This window comes from Cricetulus griseus, chromosome 2 (genome assembly GCF_003668045.3).
Source record: "Cricetulus griseus strain 17A/GY chromosome 2, alternate assembly CriGri-PICRH-1.0, whole genome shotgun sequence".
Taxonomy (NCBI): Eukaryota; Metazoa; Chordata; class Mammalia; order Rodentia; family Cricetidae; genus Cricetulus; species Cricetulus griseus.
This window is the reverse complement of record NC_048595.1, coordinates 83,185,806-83,198,186: the sequence shown is the minus strand read 5'-3', so window position 1 is coordinate 83,198,186 and position 12,381 is coordinate 83,185,806. Positions and strand designations below refer to the sequence as shown.

General features: G+C 52.7%; 1 protein-coding gene across 8 annotated transcripts in view; it reads left to right on the top strand.

Annotated features, from left to right (window-relative positions):
* Rgs3 (regulator of G protein signaling 3) overlaps nucleotides 1-12,381 on the top strand; it is a 118,869-nt gene that overhangs the window by 94,263 nt on the left and 12,225 nt on the right. For 2 of the 8 annotated variants that reach the window (XM_035439857.1, XM_035439856.1), the window contains 2 exons: nucleotides 9,617-9,720; nucleotides 10,093-10,954. The exons of 1 other annotated variant lie outside the window; for it this stretch is intronic. In XM_035439857.1, the coding sequence (XP_035295748.1) occupies nucleotides 9,617-9,720; nucleotides 10,093-10,954 (966 nt within the window). Of the gene's footprint in view, nucleotides 1-9,616; nucleotides 10,955-12,381 lie in introns of all 8 variants that reach the window. 5 more of the 8 variants (XM_027400306.2, XM_027400305.2, XM_035439855.1 and 2 more) reach the window with 4 other exon arrangements.

Genomic DNA, 12,381 nt, shown 5'->3' with positions numbered 1-12,381 from the left:
GGTGAAGGGAAGTCTAAGGTGACTCGGGAATGGTTCTTAAGGGACCGCACACACGTAGAGACCCTCTTCTCCCTGCTCCCTTCTCCTCTCTCTGGCCTGGCTGCCTTTGGCTTGCACTTGACTGGTATATTTGAATAAAGAAAACCTTGGCCTTGCTAACTGCCGATCGATCACTCCACACGTGGCGCCCAACGTGGGGCACGAACCCACAACCCTGAGATTAAGAGTCTCATGTTCTACCGACTGAGCTAGCCAATAAAGATGAAATTAAAAAAAAAATTTTTTTTTTTGGCCTGTGGTTGGCTAACTCTGCAGACATTGAAACCCGTAGATATGGTAGGCCTTCTGAAGGCCTTCTTAATCGTTTTATGTTACATATTTAGACCTGAAACCCATCTGGAATAGATTTTTCTGCACAGTGTGAGGCAGAAGTCCAGATCCATCTTCCCAGTGGAGATACTTAACCTATCAAAAAGACAATCCTTTCTCACTGTGGGACATTATAACCCCTGTCAGAGGTTGAAAGGACCAGATGCAGACATGTGGCTGGGCGGGCTGAGCTTTGGAAGGATGGATACAGCGAGGTGTTCTGGTATGAGCGGCAGCACGAACACAGGTGTAGAGTACCCAAGAGAGTGTGCTCCTGCGAAATTGTAAATAGATTGGGTTGGCTGGGGTGCTGTGGAGCTGGGGAAGAGGAGATGCGTTAGTGGTGATGTCTGTGGGAGAGAGCACTCTGTTTCCTACCGAGCTCTTAATTGAGCATCAGTAGATTTAGCCACCTCTAGGGCTTAGAGGGTTCGGAACAGGAGAATGATTAGCTCAGGTTTGTGTGAGACTAAGCAGGTGAGAGTCCCATGACAGGGATAGCTGGAAGATGGGTTTGGAGCAGACCCAACCAAACCAGCCCAGCATCACCCCTCCCAGAGATGGTGCATCTGTTGGGACTCAGTGGTATGAGGCAGGCGTTTATCCAAGGGCCTGTCAAGGTGGCCTTCAGTCTAGGGTCCAGTTGTGCACTACAGGCCTTCTATCGAGTCCAATATTACTCACCAGGGCCCCCAGCTCAGCAGGCCCTGAAGGTGGAGGAGCAATGCAGACAGGCAAGGCAGGTGTCCTGGAAAGAGGACGGATCTGCTTCTCCATCTTTCAGCCCTCACAGAGTCCTGGCCATGCCTCAGGTCAAGATCTAACTCCTCTGAGCAGGCAGACATCCTGGGAGAGTGATACCCAGCAGAGGAGTGACTTGGTCTAGGTCTCACAGGGAGCCCAAAGGACTGACTGAACCCAGGAGAAGGCTAGGGGTACAGGCTGCCCCCTTCCTGTGATTCTGAGGCCTCAGTTTTCTGTCTTGAGCTAAGAAGCTGCAAATACTCCCATTCTAGGCTGTTGTAAGGACCAGAATGTGTTAAGTGCTCTATCCCAGAACTGAATGCAGGGGTGTGAGCTGACAGTGCCAGTGATGGTGGTGCTGATAGGTCTAAGGATATGATTGCAGGGTTTGTAGGTGCTTACTGAGCACCTGTGATGAGTCAGGCCCATGTCTTGGGCTGCATGTGGATTGTCTCCAGGCACTGCTAGGATGTAGGGACTTGGTGTTTGAGTCGCTATGCTTCACATAAGGCAGCCCCAGCCTTGAAAGAAGTCAAGCAGGCTGCACCCGTGCACTGATCTTAGAGCTGGTGGAGATGGGATTTGAACCACGATTTGTTCCACTTCTTCGCCACAATGAACTTCTGTCCCATCGTTTCTGCTTTCAGAGTGCCTCCCGTTTACTAAGCTATTGCCTAGTGAAGTGTAGTTTGGGGTTGGCCCACGGCGCCCACCTGTGAGCAGAGGGCACCACTGCATGCCGCACAGTGCTCTGCACCAGGCCCTGCCCCCACCCATCCCACACCAACTTCAGCACACTTCCCTGCCTGGTCTCAGTTGCCTTGTGACCACAGTGTTATTTGTGCCCTTCCCTGGGGTCTTGTTGGCGTGACAGAGCTTTTCTGTTCCTGGGCGATGAACCTAAAATAGAATGGTGTAAGAAAGCCTTATTTGGAGTGGACTCTGGGAAGGAGTTGGTTTTGGGGGGGGGTCTCTAGGTATGTGGCATTGTAAACCATATCCCACAACATACACATCTGTCTCCGATTCCTGCCCTCCTGTGATCAGTCGCTTGGAGCAAGAGCAGGTCCTGCCTGTAGCACTGCTCACTATTGCCCAGCACAGTGCCTGCCCCCATGGGCACTCAGGAGGAGTCCCTGGAAGGAAGGGAGGAAGAAAGGAAGCAAAAGTCAGCAGGCAAGACCATGATGGAGTAACAGAAAGAGAAGGCTTTGAAGGGTGTGTTTATTTGTGTGTGTGTGTGTGTGTGTGTGTGTGTGTGTGTGTGTGTGTGTGTGTGTGTCTGTGCGTGCTAATAGCTCTGCTGTCTCAGGTCCCCTTCTTGTGAGCCCCAGCTGATCGTTCCCTCATATACCCTGGCTGAAGGGCTCTAGGCAACTCTAGGCTCCCTTGCCAGGGCCTCCCCTGTGCTGTCTTTGTGGTCCAGGCAGGCCCTGCTTTGGCTCATGAGGATTGGAGCCCTGGCTCACGTCCTACCCTCACTCCTTAGAGTTACTCAGCAAATGCCTACAGAGCCCAGCCACATGCCAAGGCCTGTGCCAGGTGCTAGTGCCAAAGACGTACAAGACCCATCCCTGCCCTGAAGGGGCCAGGTCTCTGTGCAGGGAGGGGGGCATGGGTGAAGGACCAGGTCAATCTCGCCCTACCCATCCCCGCCTCAGGGGCTGTGGAAACTCAGAGGTAAGTGAGAGAGGTGGGCAGGACTCTCAGGGGAGGGAATGAAAAGCGAAGGGATGGGACAGGAGACTATGCTGCTGCTGGAGACTACTCAGAGCCCTGATTGTGGCTCCACAGGGCAGGGCCTGAGGATGTGTGGGAACCAGAGCCTTACCCTGAAAACTGCCTGCTTAGCGCTGGAGGGATCAGGGAGGTGGGTCTAGAGATGGTGCGAATGCATCATAAGGATGATTGTGGGACTGGGAATTGTCCATCGAGCACTGCTGCTCACCTACCGCCATGCCCCACCTTTGCTGTATTCACTCACTTCCAGCAACCCTAGGAGGTCAGGATCATTGGCCTCCTTCTGAAAATAAACAGACTCAGACCAAAAAGCAAATAAGCAGAGGAAACTCTGAGGGAAGAGGGGTGAGGAGGCTCAGACATGGCCCCATGAGCCAAATGCTGCTTTCAGAGTGAGGTCGGGACTCTCCAGCACACCCAAACCCCTGCCCCATCAAAGCACAGGACCTTCTCTGGCAGTCTATACTGTCTCCAGCTGCATCTTGGAATCCCCGATCCTTTCTTTGCCTTCCCCATTTCCTCCTCCATAAGCCTCACCTACGTTTCTTGCTGCCTCAGCTCCCACAGCCCCCAGGGCAAGGCTGGGGTGGAGAGAGGTTGGCCTGGCTCTTCATCCCAGTCTCTCCTCCACAGACCTGGCACCTCTAAGGCACGGTTGCATTTTGCTGCCGTTTGGCTCCGGTACCTGGCACAAGCCTTGGCACATGACTGGGTTGTGTAAGCATTTTCTGAATTACTCTGGGGGGGGGGGATAAGGAGTGAGCCAGGGGCCCATCCTGGTAAGTGAAGGAAGGTTCTGCCTGACCACTAGGGAAGAATGACCAGGTCCTGGCATGGAAGCCTAGAGCCTTCTATCGGGGATCCTCAGGTGGAGACCTAAGGAGGGTCTTAGGGTCTTCAGGCTATAGAGTGTGGACTCGGAGAGGCACTGGAGAATCACATGAGAGTCCCAAGTTCGGACTTCCACAAGACAGTTTTTCCAGTATAGCACAAAGAATGGCCAGGGGGATCTGAGCTGCCATTGGGAGTGTCATGCCATTTGGATGGGGTTAACAATGTGGTGTGGATGCAGTCAGAGTGGAGAGAGTCTTAAAAAGCCAATAAGCTTTGTTTTCTAGCACACTTTTGGGGATTAAGCAGAAAGCATATCATGTTCTGCTTTGCCCTCTGTCCCCTGGGTTCAGCCTACCACTTGCCTGAGGATTGATGAGAGACCATCCTGAGGATGTGGTGCCTGGCCCTGGGTTTGGGGTGAGGTGGTAGTGAGAGATCCAGATGAGAGAATGACATACAGGATTCTGAGCAACTGGTGGTGGCATCATACAGGGGCCCAGAGGAGGAATGAACTCAGAATGCATTCCGTCTGGGGCACAGGTAGCAGGTGGACAGAATGGATTTCCAGAACTCCATCCCTAAGCTGTATGCTATGTGCCCTCCTGAAGCTTTTTGAATAAATTGCTTGATACACCTCCTCTGATGGGTCTTCCCTGCCCTTTGTGCCATCGGCAAGAGCCTCCCAACACCCCACTCCTCCTCACAGCAGGACGCAGCTCTCCTTTCTTTACACTGCAAACTGTGGCTGGTGTTGTTGATCTTGTGCTCTTTTGAGTGACAACATGGTTGATGACTGTCCTTCCCTCCCAGCCTGAAAGCACAGTTGTATCCATGGAGCCTGGGACAGTGTTTGGCTGCAGAGTTCTTCTGAGAGCCTTGGGTGGAGGCCACCTGTGGACTGTAGCCTCTGGAGAGGGAGTGGCCTGAAAATGTAATGTAGAGGGTGTTCTAGACTGGAAGTGAATGGTATATGAGAGAGGTGCAGGGCTAAGATGAGGGACCTGGAACAGATTTTGATGGACAGGCAGAGTAGTCTACAATGGAGCAGAGCAGAGCCATGGACCCCGTCAGAGGAAATCTCCAGGCGAGTTCCAAGGCCAGCAGTGTTGGAGGTGGTCATGGCTACCATTTATTGGCTACTTATGTGGCCACACAGGGTTGAACTCTGGACACATGATAGCTCATTAATTTTTCTTAGCAGCACCGTGAGTAAGTTGTTCTTAATCCCTTATTGTAGCTAAGGAAACAGAGGCATGGGAACCCTAAGCCTGAGGTCCCTCAGCTGGAAAGAATGAGGCAGGTTCGGTATCCAAAGCTGTCACCACTGTGAGGGCTTGCCATTGTCCTCCCAGACTTTGACGAGGCTGATGAGTTGGGGGCTGGAAGACAGCAGCGTGGAGGGCTAAGCTGTGGTAGAGGTGCAGTTGGGGGCTCTAGGCTCTGTGTCTAGAAGGCAATTCTAGAGGCACTGGATGGTGGGAGCTGGATGTGGGCCAAGTGTCCAAGGTTTGTGGATGTCAGTGTGGAGCCAGAGGCACAGAAGCTGGAGGCCCATGGACCCAAGGCTCTTGAAAGGTCAACCAGTACAAAAGTCCACAGCCCGGCAGGAGTTCTGAGGACCTCCCCTAGTCTTAGACTACTTCCTGGCTTCAACCCTTCGTGGCTTCTCTGCACCATGGCAGAGAAACACAGGTAGCTAGAGATCCCATGGTTAACAAATGGCGGGAGGGAGGACAACAGCCCCAGTCTCCTTGCTTTCCAACCAGTGCTCATTCTGAAACATTCTGACATTTGTGAGGGCCACCCTGAGACAGAGGCAAACACCAGCATTCCCACTCCCAGAGCAGGAAGTGGTTTTTGAGGGCACCTGCTGTGCCTGGCATCTGATGGTGGCAATGAATCATCATCATGAGAACCCCAGGTCGCCTGTGGGGTCAACAGGGAAGGCTCCACAGTCAGCAGCTGTGTGGTGCTGGGCAGGTCACTGCCAGCAGCCCCCCAGCTACCTCGAAAACCTAATCACTGGTGGGGGCCCGAGGTCAGAGCCACAGCTAGAATGAACAGGAGCTCCTGGGCATCATTGATGCCACTCTTCCTCAGCCTGCTACAAGCTCTGGATTGCATTTGGGAGAGGATTTGATTAGACCCTGGGCAATGGCTCCATTTAGAGGTCCTGGCTCATTTCCTGTGGCTGCTAGCAGGCGAGGCAAAAGCAGAATTAACCCTGCTCCAGCCTACCCAAAGAAATGATGGTCGGAAGTAAGGATAGAGACCCGGAGGGGTACGGACCCTCTCAGGGGGAAGGGGCGGCAGCAGCCTGTGGTGCTTGGGACCTAATGCCATAACAGAGCAGGCTAGTCTCCCTGGGGCACCCTGGCTGGAATCTCGTCACCCTAGCCTGTTGCAGCAGCTTCCAAATTGGGTGTCCCCAACTACCTACACTTCCTTTTACTGGAGCACTCAACACACCCCTTGCCTAGCCTTTATTTCTTCTTTGAGGTCTATATGACTTGTTCCCTGCTGCCCTCCAGCGCCTATGGATAAATGAATCCGTGTGTCCCACCCCCATGTCTTCCCAGCACTGCCCAAAGCAGGTTTGACATAGCCAGTTTTGCCCATCTCACTCTGTCTCTCTGACAGGACAATGCACACCTGCAGTTTATTCTGAGACCTCTCTCTTTTGTCATGTTTGTATCCCCTTCTGTCATTTCACACTTATGGGGTCCTCAGATCTCCTGTAAGCTTCTCTAGAATATGCCCTCAAGCCATGGCCACCCCAGCTAGCTCTCCCAGGTACACTGGCCTGGTCAAACCTGCCCACGGTGGTCATAGTACACACAGATCCTTCCTAGGAGCTTGGCACGGAATGAAGAGTTCTGGACCCTGTATGCAAAGCATTGACTCTGTGTAGATGGGCCTTGGGCATGCTCCACAATCTGCTCCCTCTCTTTCTAGACCCTCCACCTTGTATGTGAGAGGCCTAGGACAGGAGACAGGAGTTTTAATCCTGTATAAGCCTCCACCTTCTTAGGTGATTCTCTGACTGCCTCTACTCCCTATCTCTAACATGAGACCACTGGTAGCTGCCATTGTGTCAGTGTGTCTCCTGGGCTAGACACTGTGAAGAAACTGACAGGGGCATTGAAGCACACAACCACCAGGCTCCCGAAAGCCCTTCAACTCCGGGTCACTTCCTGGCTGATCCCTCAGGGTAGGGCCCTCTGGGGACAGGCACCCCTGCTGCTGCAGCACTTCCCCTCCTGGTTTTGTTTGGTTTGGCCTCAGACTAGACCCAAGTTGACAGAGGCAGGCTGACTTGCATTTCTGGTTTGGGGCTTGTTGCTGCACTTTCCCTAAGGGGATAGGGCGGGCTCTGCCATCAGGCACCTGTGGGACAGGCCTAGGCCCTTCCCCTAGGCCCCCAGGAAAGGGGAAATTCACTTGACTCCTCTGTCAGTGTCATTCTGTACCAGGTCCTGAAGGCTCCCAGCAGCTGTTTCCTTCCATCTTTCCCCAGGTCTGAAGAGGCAGGTGGAGGTTGGGTTATGATGGGAGTTGGGGTGGGGTAAGTGTGGGGCCCATGCTGCAGGAAAATTTGCTTTTTCTGATGTAGATACTGCCTGGCAGACGGGTGATGGGTTTAGGACCAGGCTGTGATCAGAATCAGATATGCGAAGAGTAGACCCAGATTTGGGTCCTGGCCCTGGCCTAGTGTCCGAATTGTACCCAGTAGCTTTGGGCCAATCATTGAGGCACACTATTCAGGACCCTCAGATGTCCTATCTATCCCTGGATGATCTCTCTTCCTGCTTGGGAACAGCCCTGAGAGGTTGAAGTTTCTGGCATTCTGGAGTAGGAGGCTTGGTATCCACCAGAGGCAAGCTTTGATTTTTGGATGTTTGGTTGTGTTTGCTTCTGCAATTTTGTAGGGAAGACATGCTTTGAATTCAGAATTTCCCTCTAGATCCGTCATTAACACTGTATCCACCGTCACTGTGCTCCTACTCTATAATTCTCTGTGGTGTTTTCTCCTGGTTTGTAACTTGTGTGTGGTGGTCATTCCATTTCAAAAGTAGATACTTGGGAGCCCAGTGGCTGGCTCTACCAATCCCCGCTGAACAATTTTAGGATCACCTCTGCCCCTCTCTGGACTGAGCTTTTCTGTCCAAGCCAGTGGTTCTCAACTTTCCCAAGGCTACAGCCCTTTATTGCAGTTCCAGTACGGGTGGACCCTCCTGGCGTTGGCCAGAGGAGTGGTATCTCAGTTCCTGAGAGCATCGGGAACATGTGTTTTCCAATGGTCTTAGGTGGCCCTATAGGGGTTGTAACCCACTGATCTAAGCTGTGGGAATTTAGGATAACTGATGCTTTAGATTCTGAGGGATCCCTGAGTAGTCACCTCCTGGCTGGCTCCAGGATTCTCCAGGGAAGGAAGCTCCCTGGAGTCACAGGTGCCCATCTTTGGCCTGGGAACCACAGCCTTGGGGTGTCCTCCCAGACTGGGGCCAGGTCATCCCATAGTCCGTTGAGGCCTCCATTTCCCCTACCTGGCAGGACCCTTTCATTTTCATGCACCTAGATGCAGGTTCTTCCCACCGTGGGCTTTCACATCCACCCTAATGCTCCCAGGTGTCAGTGTGACCTCTGCCCTACATGTGCAGCACCCCGAAGCTGTCCAGAACTACAGATGGCTCGCTTAACTCCTAGCGGAGAGGCCTAGCTGGAACTTCACTGTGCTCACCATCTTCACGCGTGGCCTTTTTGTCTCTGGGAAGCTGGACAATAGTGGTTAGGTCATTGCTCTGGGGGCTTAGCTTCCTTGTCCGTCAAATGGCCCTCATGATCTCTATAGCATGAGGTCAGAACTCATATGCTGGGGTACCTTCTGTTGGGGCTCTGTATCAATGTATACCGAACATACATTCCCATGTGCTAAAGCTTCCCAGCGTGTGTGTGTGTTTTGCGCTGATATGGCTGTTTGAAGAATGAAACCTGGGCTCTAAGTAGGTCTAGTTGTTGCATTCCAAGTCTTTGAGTATAGCCAGGCCTCACCCAGGCCTGAGGCCTGCTTCCCGCTGTGTGTGCCTGCAGCACTAGGGACAGTAACACATGACATTCTCTGTGTTCTGTGGACACTACTTCCTCTGAGACAGCAGCATCTTACAGTCTTATTAGGGGACAGTGTCTTTCTTTGCGAATGTAATCTACTGTCAGAACCCAGTAGGAATTCCCAGGACGCCTTCCACTGTGTGTAAGGCAGGAAATGATGCCTTTCTTGTCTTTTTCATTCATCCATTCATCCATCCTTCCATCCATTCATTCATTCTTTAAATATCTGAGGTTATCAAGTGGATAATCCCTTAGTGAGGTCCCATGTGTCTGAGACATCTGGTCATCTGGTCATTCCAGGGCAACATTTGAAAGCTCTGATTTTCATCCAGTTGACTGATTTCAAATATATATATGTAATATTTAGAGCAAATTATTGTTTGGATGATTCACTTAGATTCTTGTTTTAGTTGTTGTTGGTTCTGGGGTAGTGACCCTCTGGTGAGATTCAAGATTGTTCCCCTTGCTAAGAGTTCCGGCTTGGTGGCTTGGATTTGGTTCTGGTTCCGGAAGGCAGAGATTGCCTGATGTCTCCTTCACATACACAGTCAAATAAGGACAGTGATGCTTCCCATGCAGCGTGGTCCCCACAAACCAGCCAAGCTAGACAGGGCTCTCTTCCCTCAGTAGCCAGTGTGCTGAACATAGAGCAAGTTTCAAGCCAGAGGGTCTTACAGCCCAACCCTGGGAGTCTTGGGCTTCTGTCTGGCTCTCAGGTTGACTGTGGGGTTCTGGTATTGGTGTCAGACTGCATGATGTTGGCTCAAACATAGAGTCTGGCATCTCTGAGCCTCCTCCTTACTTCCTTTTTGTGCTGCAGATGTTTGAGACAGAGGCAGATGAGAAGGAGATGCCCCTGGACGAGGGGAAGGGGCCAGGTGCTGAGGAACCCACACCCACCAAAGACCCCTCTCCAGGCCAGGAGCTTCCTCCAGGACAAGACCTCCCACCCAGGAAGGACCCCTCTCCCAGCCAGGAGCTTCCTCCAGGACAAGACCTCCCACCCAGGAAGGACCCCTCTCCCAGCCAGGAGCTTCCTCCAGGACAAGAACTCCCACCCAGGAAGGACCCCTCTCCCAGCCAGGAGCTTCCTCTAGGACAAGACCTCCCACCCAGGAAGGACCCCTCTCCCAGCCAGGAGCTTCCTCCAGGACAAGACCTCCCACCCAGGAAGGACCCCTCTTCAGGCCAGGAGCTTCCTCCAGGACAAGACCTCCCACCCAGGAAGGACCCCTCTCCCAGCCAGGAGCTTCCTACACGACAAGACCTTACACCCAACAAAGACCCCTCTCCCAGCCAGGAGCTTCCTCCGGGACAAGACCTTCCACCCAGGAAGGACTCCCCTTTGGGGCAAGAAGCAGCTCCTGGCCCAGAGTCACCACCCAGTGAAGACACAGCGACCTGCCAAGAGCCCCCTCAAAGCCCAGAAACCTCAACAAGCAAGGACTCCCCACCAAGCCAGAGCTCTCCTCCAACCACAGAACTCCTATCTTGCCAGGACCTTCCTGCTGGTCAAATATCCACTCCTAGCCAGGACCTGCTCAGTCAAGAGCCCTCTGTCAACCTAGAACCGTCTGCCTCAGTCCAGAACCTCCCATCTTCTCAGGAGTCACCTCCCAGCGGGGGCGCCCCACCAGAGAAAGCCCATGATGAACAGACCATCAGCTCCCCGGAGCTACCAGCAGCCACACCTTCAGCCTCCAGGCCTAACTTTGTGATCCCTGAGGTCCGGTTGGATAGTGCCTACAGCCAACAGGATGGGGCCCACGGGGGCAGCTCTGGTGAGGAGGAGGATGCAGAAGAGGGAGAGGAGGGGGCAGAAGGGGAGGAAGATGATGATGAGGACACCAGTGATGACAACTATGGGGACCGTAGTGAGGCCAAGCGCAGCAGCCTGATTGAGACTGGCCAAGGTGCTGAGGGCGGCCTCTCACTGCGTGTGCAGAACTCGCTGAGGCGCCGGACGCACAGCGAGGGCAGCCTGCTGCAGGAGGCCCGTGGGCCCTGCTTCGCCTCTGACACCACCTTACACTGCTCTGATGGTGAGGGCACCACATCCTCTTGGGCCATCCCTTCACCCCGCACCCTCAAAAAAGAACTGGGTCGTAATGGAGGCTCCATGCACCACCTTTCCCTGTTCTTCACTGGACACAGGAAGGTAAGATGAGGAACTGGGGGGTGGGGCGGACAGGTACATGGGATGGGGAGGGCAATTCTAGCAGCTGTGGGAAGGAATCGCCGCTCCATTCCCCCCAGCCCGTGCTCCTTGGCTTTCCAATGAACCATCTGCTCATTTGATAGAAGACAAAACTGAGGCTTCAAGGTACCAAGGAGAGCCCATATGTTCAGATGTTCTGTTCTCCCAGTCCAGTGCTCCCCACTGAAGACAGAGATTTAGTTTGGCCCAGATCATTGTGCATTTGGATTTAAAGGCCCGAGACTGTGGCTGGAAAAATAGAGCATTGCAGGGCCGAGGAGATGATGGCTTAGTGGGTAAAGCACTTGATTGAGTCCCCAGAACCCACATAAAGTTAGATAAGCTAATATACCTCTGCAATCCCAGTGCTCCTAAGGCATGATGGGAAGCAGATGTGAGAATCCCTGGGTCGTCTAGACTGGTACCACCAGCAGCAAACAATGAAAAAGACCCTTATCTCAAACAAGGTAGAACGTGAGGACTGCCACCCAGGTTTATCCCCTAACCTCTACACCCCTCTCACACACATACACACAAATAACTATTACGATTCAGATCTGGCCCAGGCCTAGCCAGAATAGAAATCTATTAGCTAACAACAAAGACGGCATATGTTTATTCTAAGCAATTTGCACCGACACATTAATCTGCTCACTCGCTCTGTGCACTAGAGAGTATTTTGTACCCATTTTGCAGATGAAAACCCTGAGTCCCAGAGGGGTTCTCTAGCTTGACCCAGATCAAATTATATAGTTTACAAGTGTCTGAGCCAGAAGCAGAGCCTGACTCCAAGACCAGAGCTCTTAAGAACTCTGCTATTTGCCTTGTGTTTATAAATAGGCAAATCAGTGTTTATAGTTTTCTGCTTTGTGCCAGGCCCTTGCTTAGTGCCACAGCAGAGGCTGCATAAACCGGGGTGGGGGTTGGGGGGGGCTGATGTCAGCTAGAGAGGAGAAAGAAAGAGCTCTCTGCGTGGGCTGGAGACTTGGCCTAATGGAACAAACCACACTGTGGCCTTTAAGTCCATCCGCCAATGTAAACCCAAGTTCTACCCCTTACCTATGGTGTGGCCTTGAGTGAGTCACAAGCTCCTCTGAGACTTGCTTTCCTTCTCTGAAAAATAGGGCTTAATACCTCTTTGTCCCTGAGTGGGTGAGGATGAACTGGAAGAGCCTGGGGCCTGAGGACATGATTGACATCTCACTTTGGAAGAAGTCCCCAGGGAGCTCTGCTTCTGCTCCTTTACTAGAAGCACATATGCAATGCTGAAGTGTTGTTATGACAACTGTATGAGGCTAGATGGGAGCACAGCTGAGGCTAGGTGGGAGCACAGTTGATGCTCGTAGATCTGAAAGTTCAGGAGAGACCCCAGGGCCTGGGACTGTCAA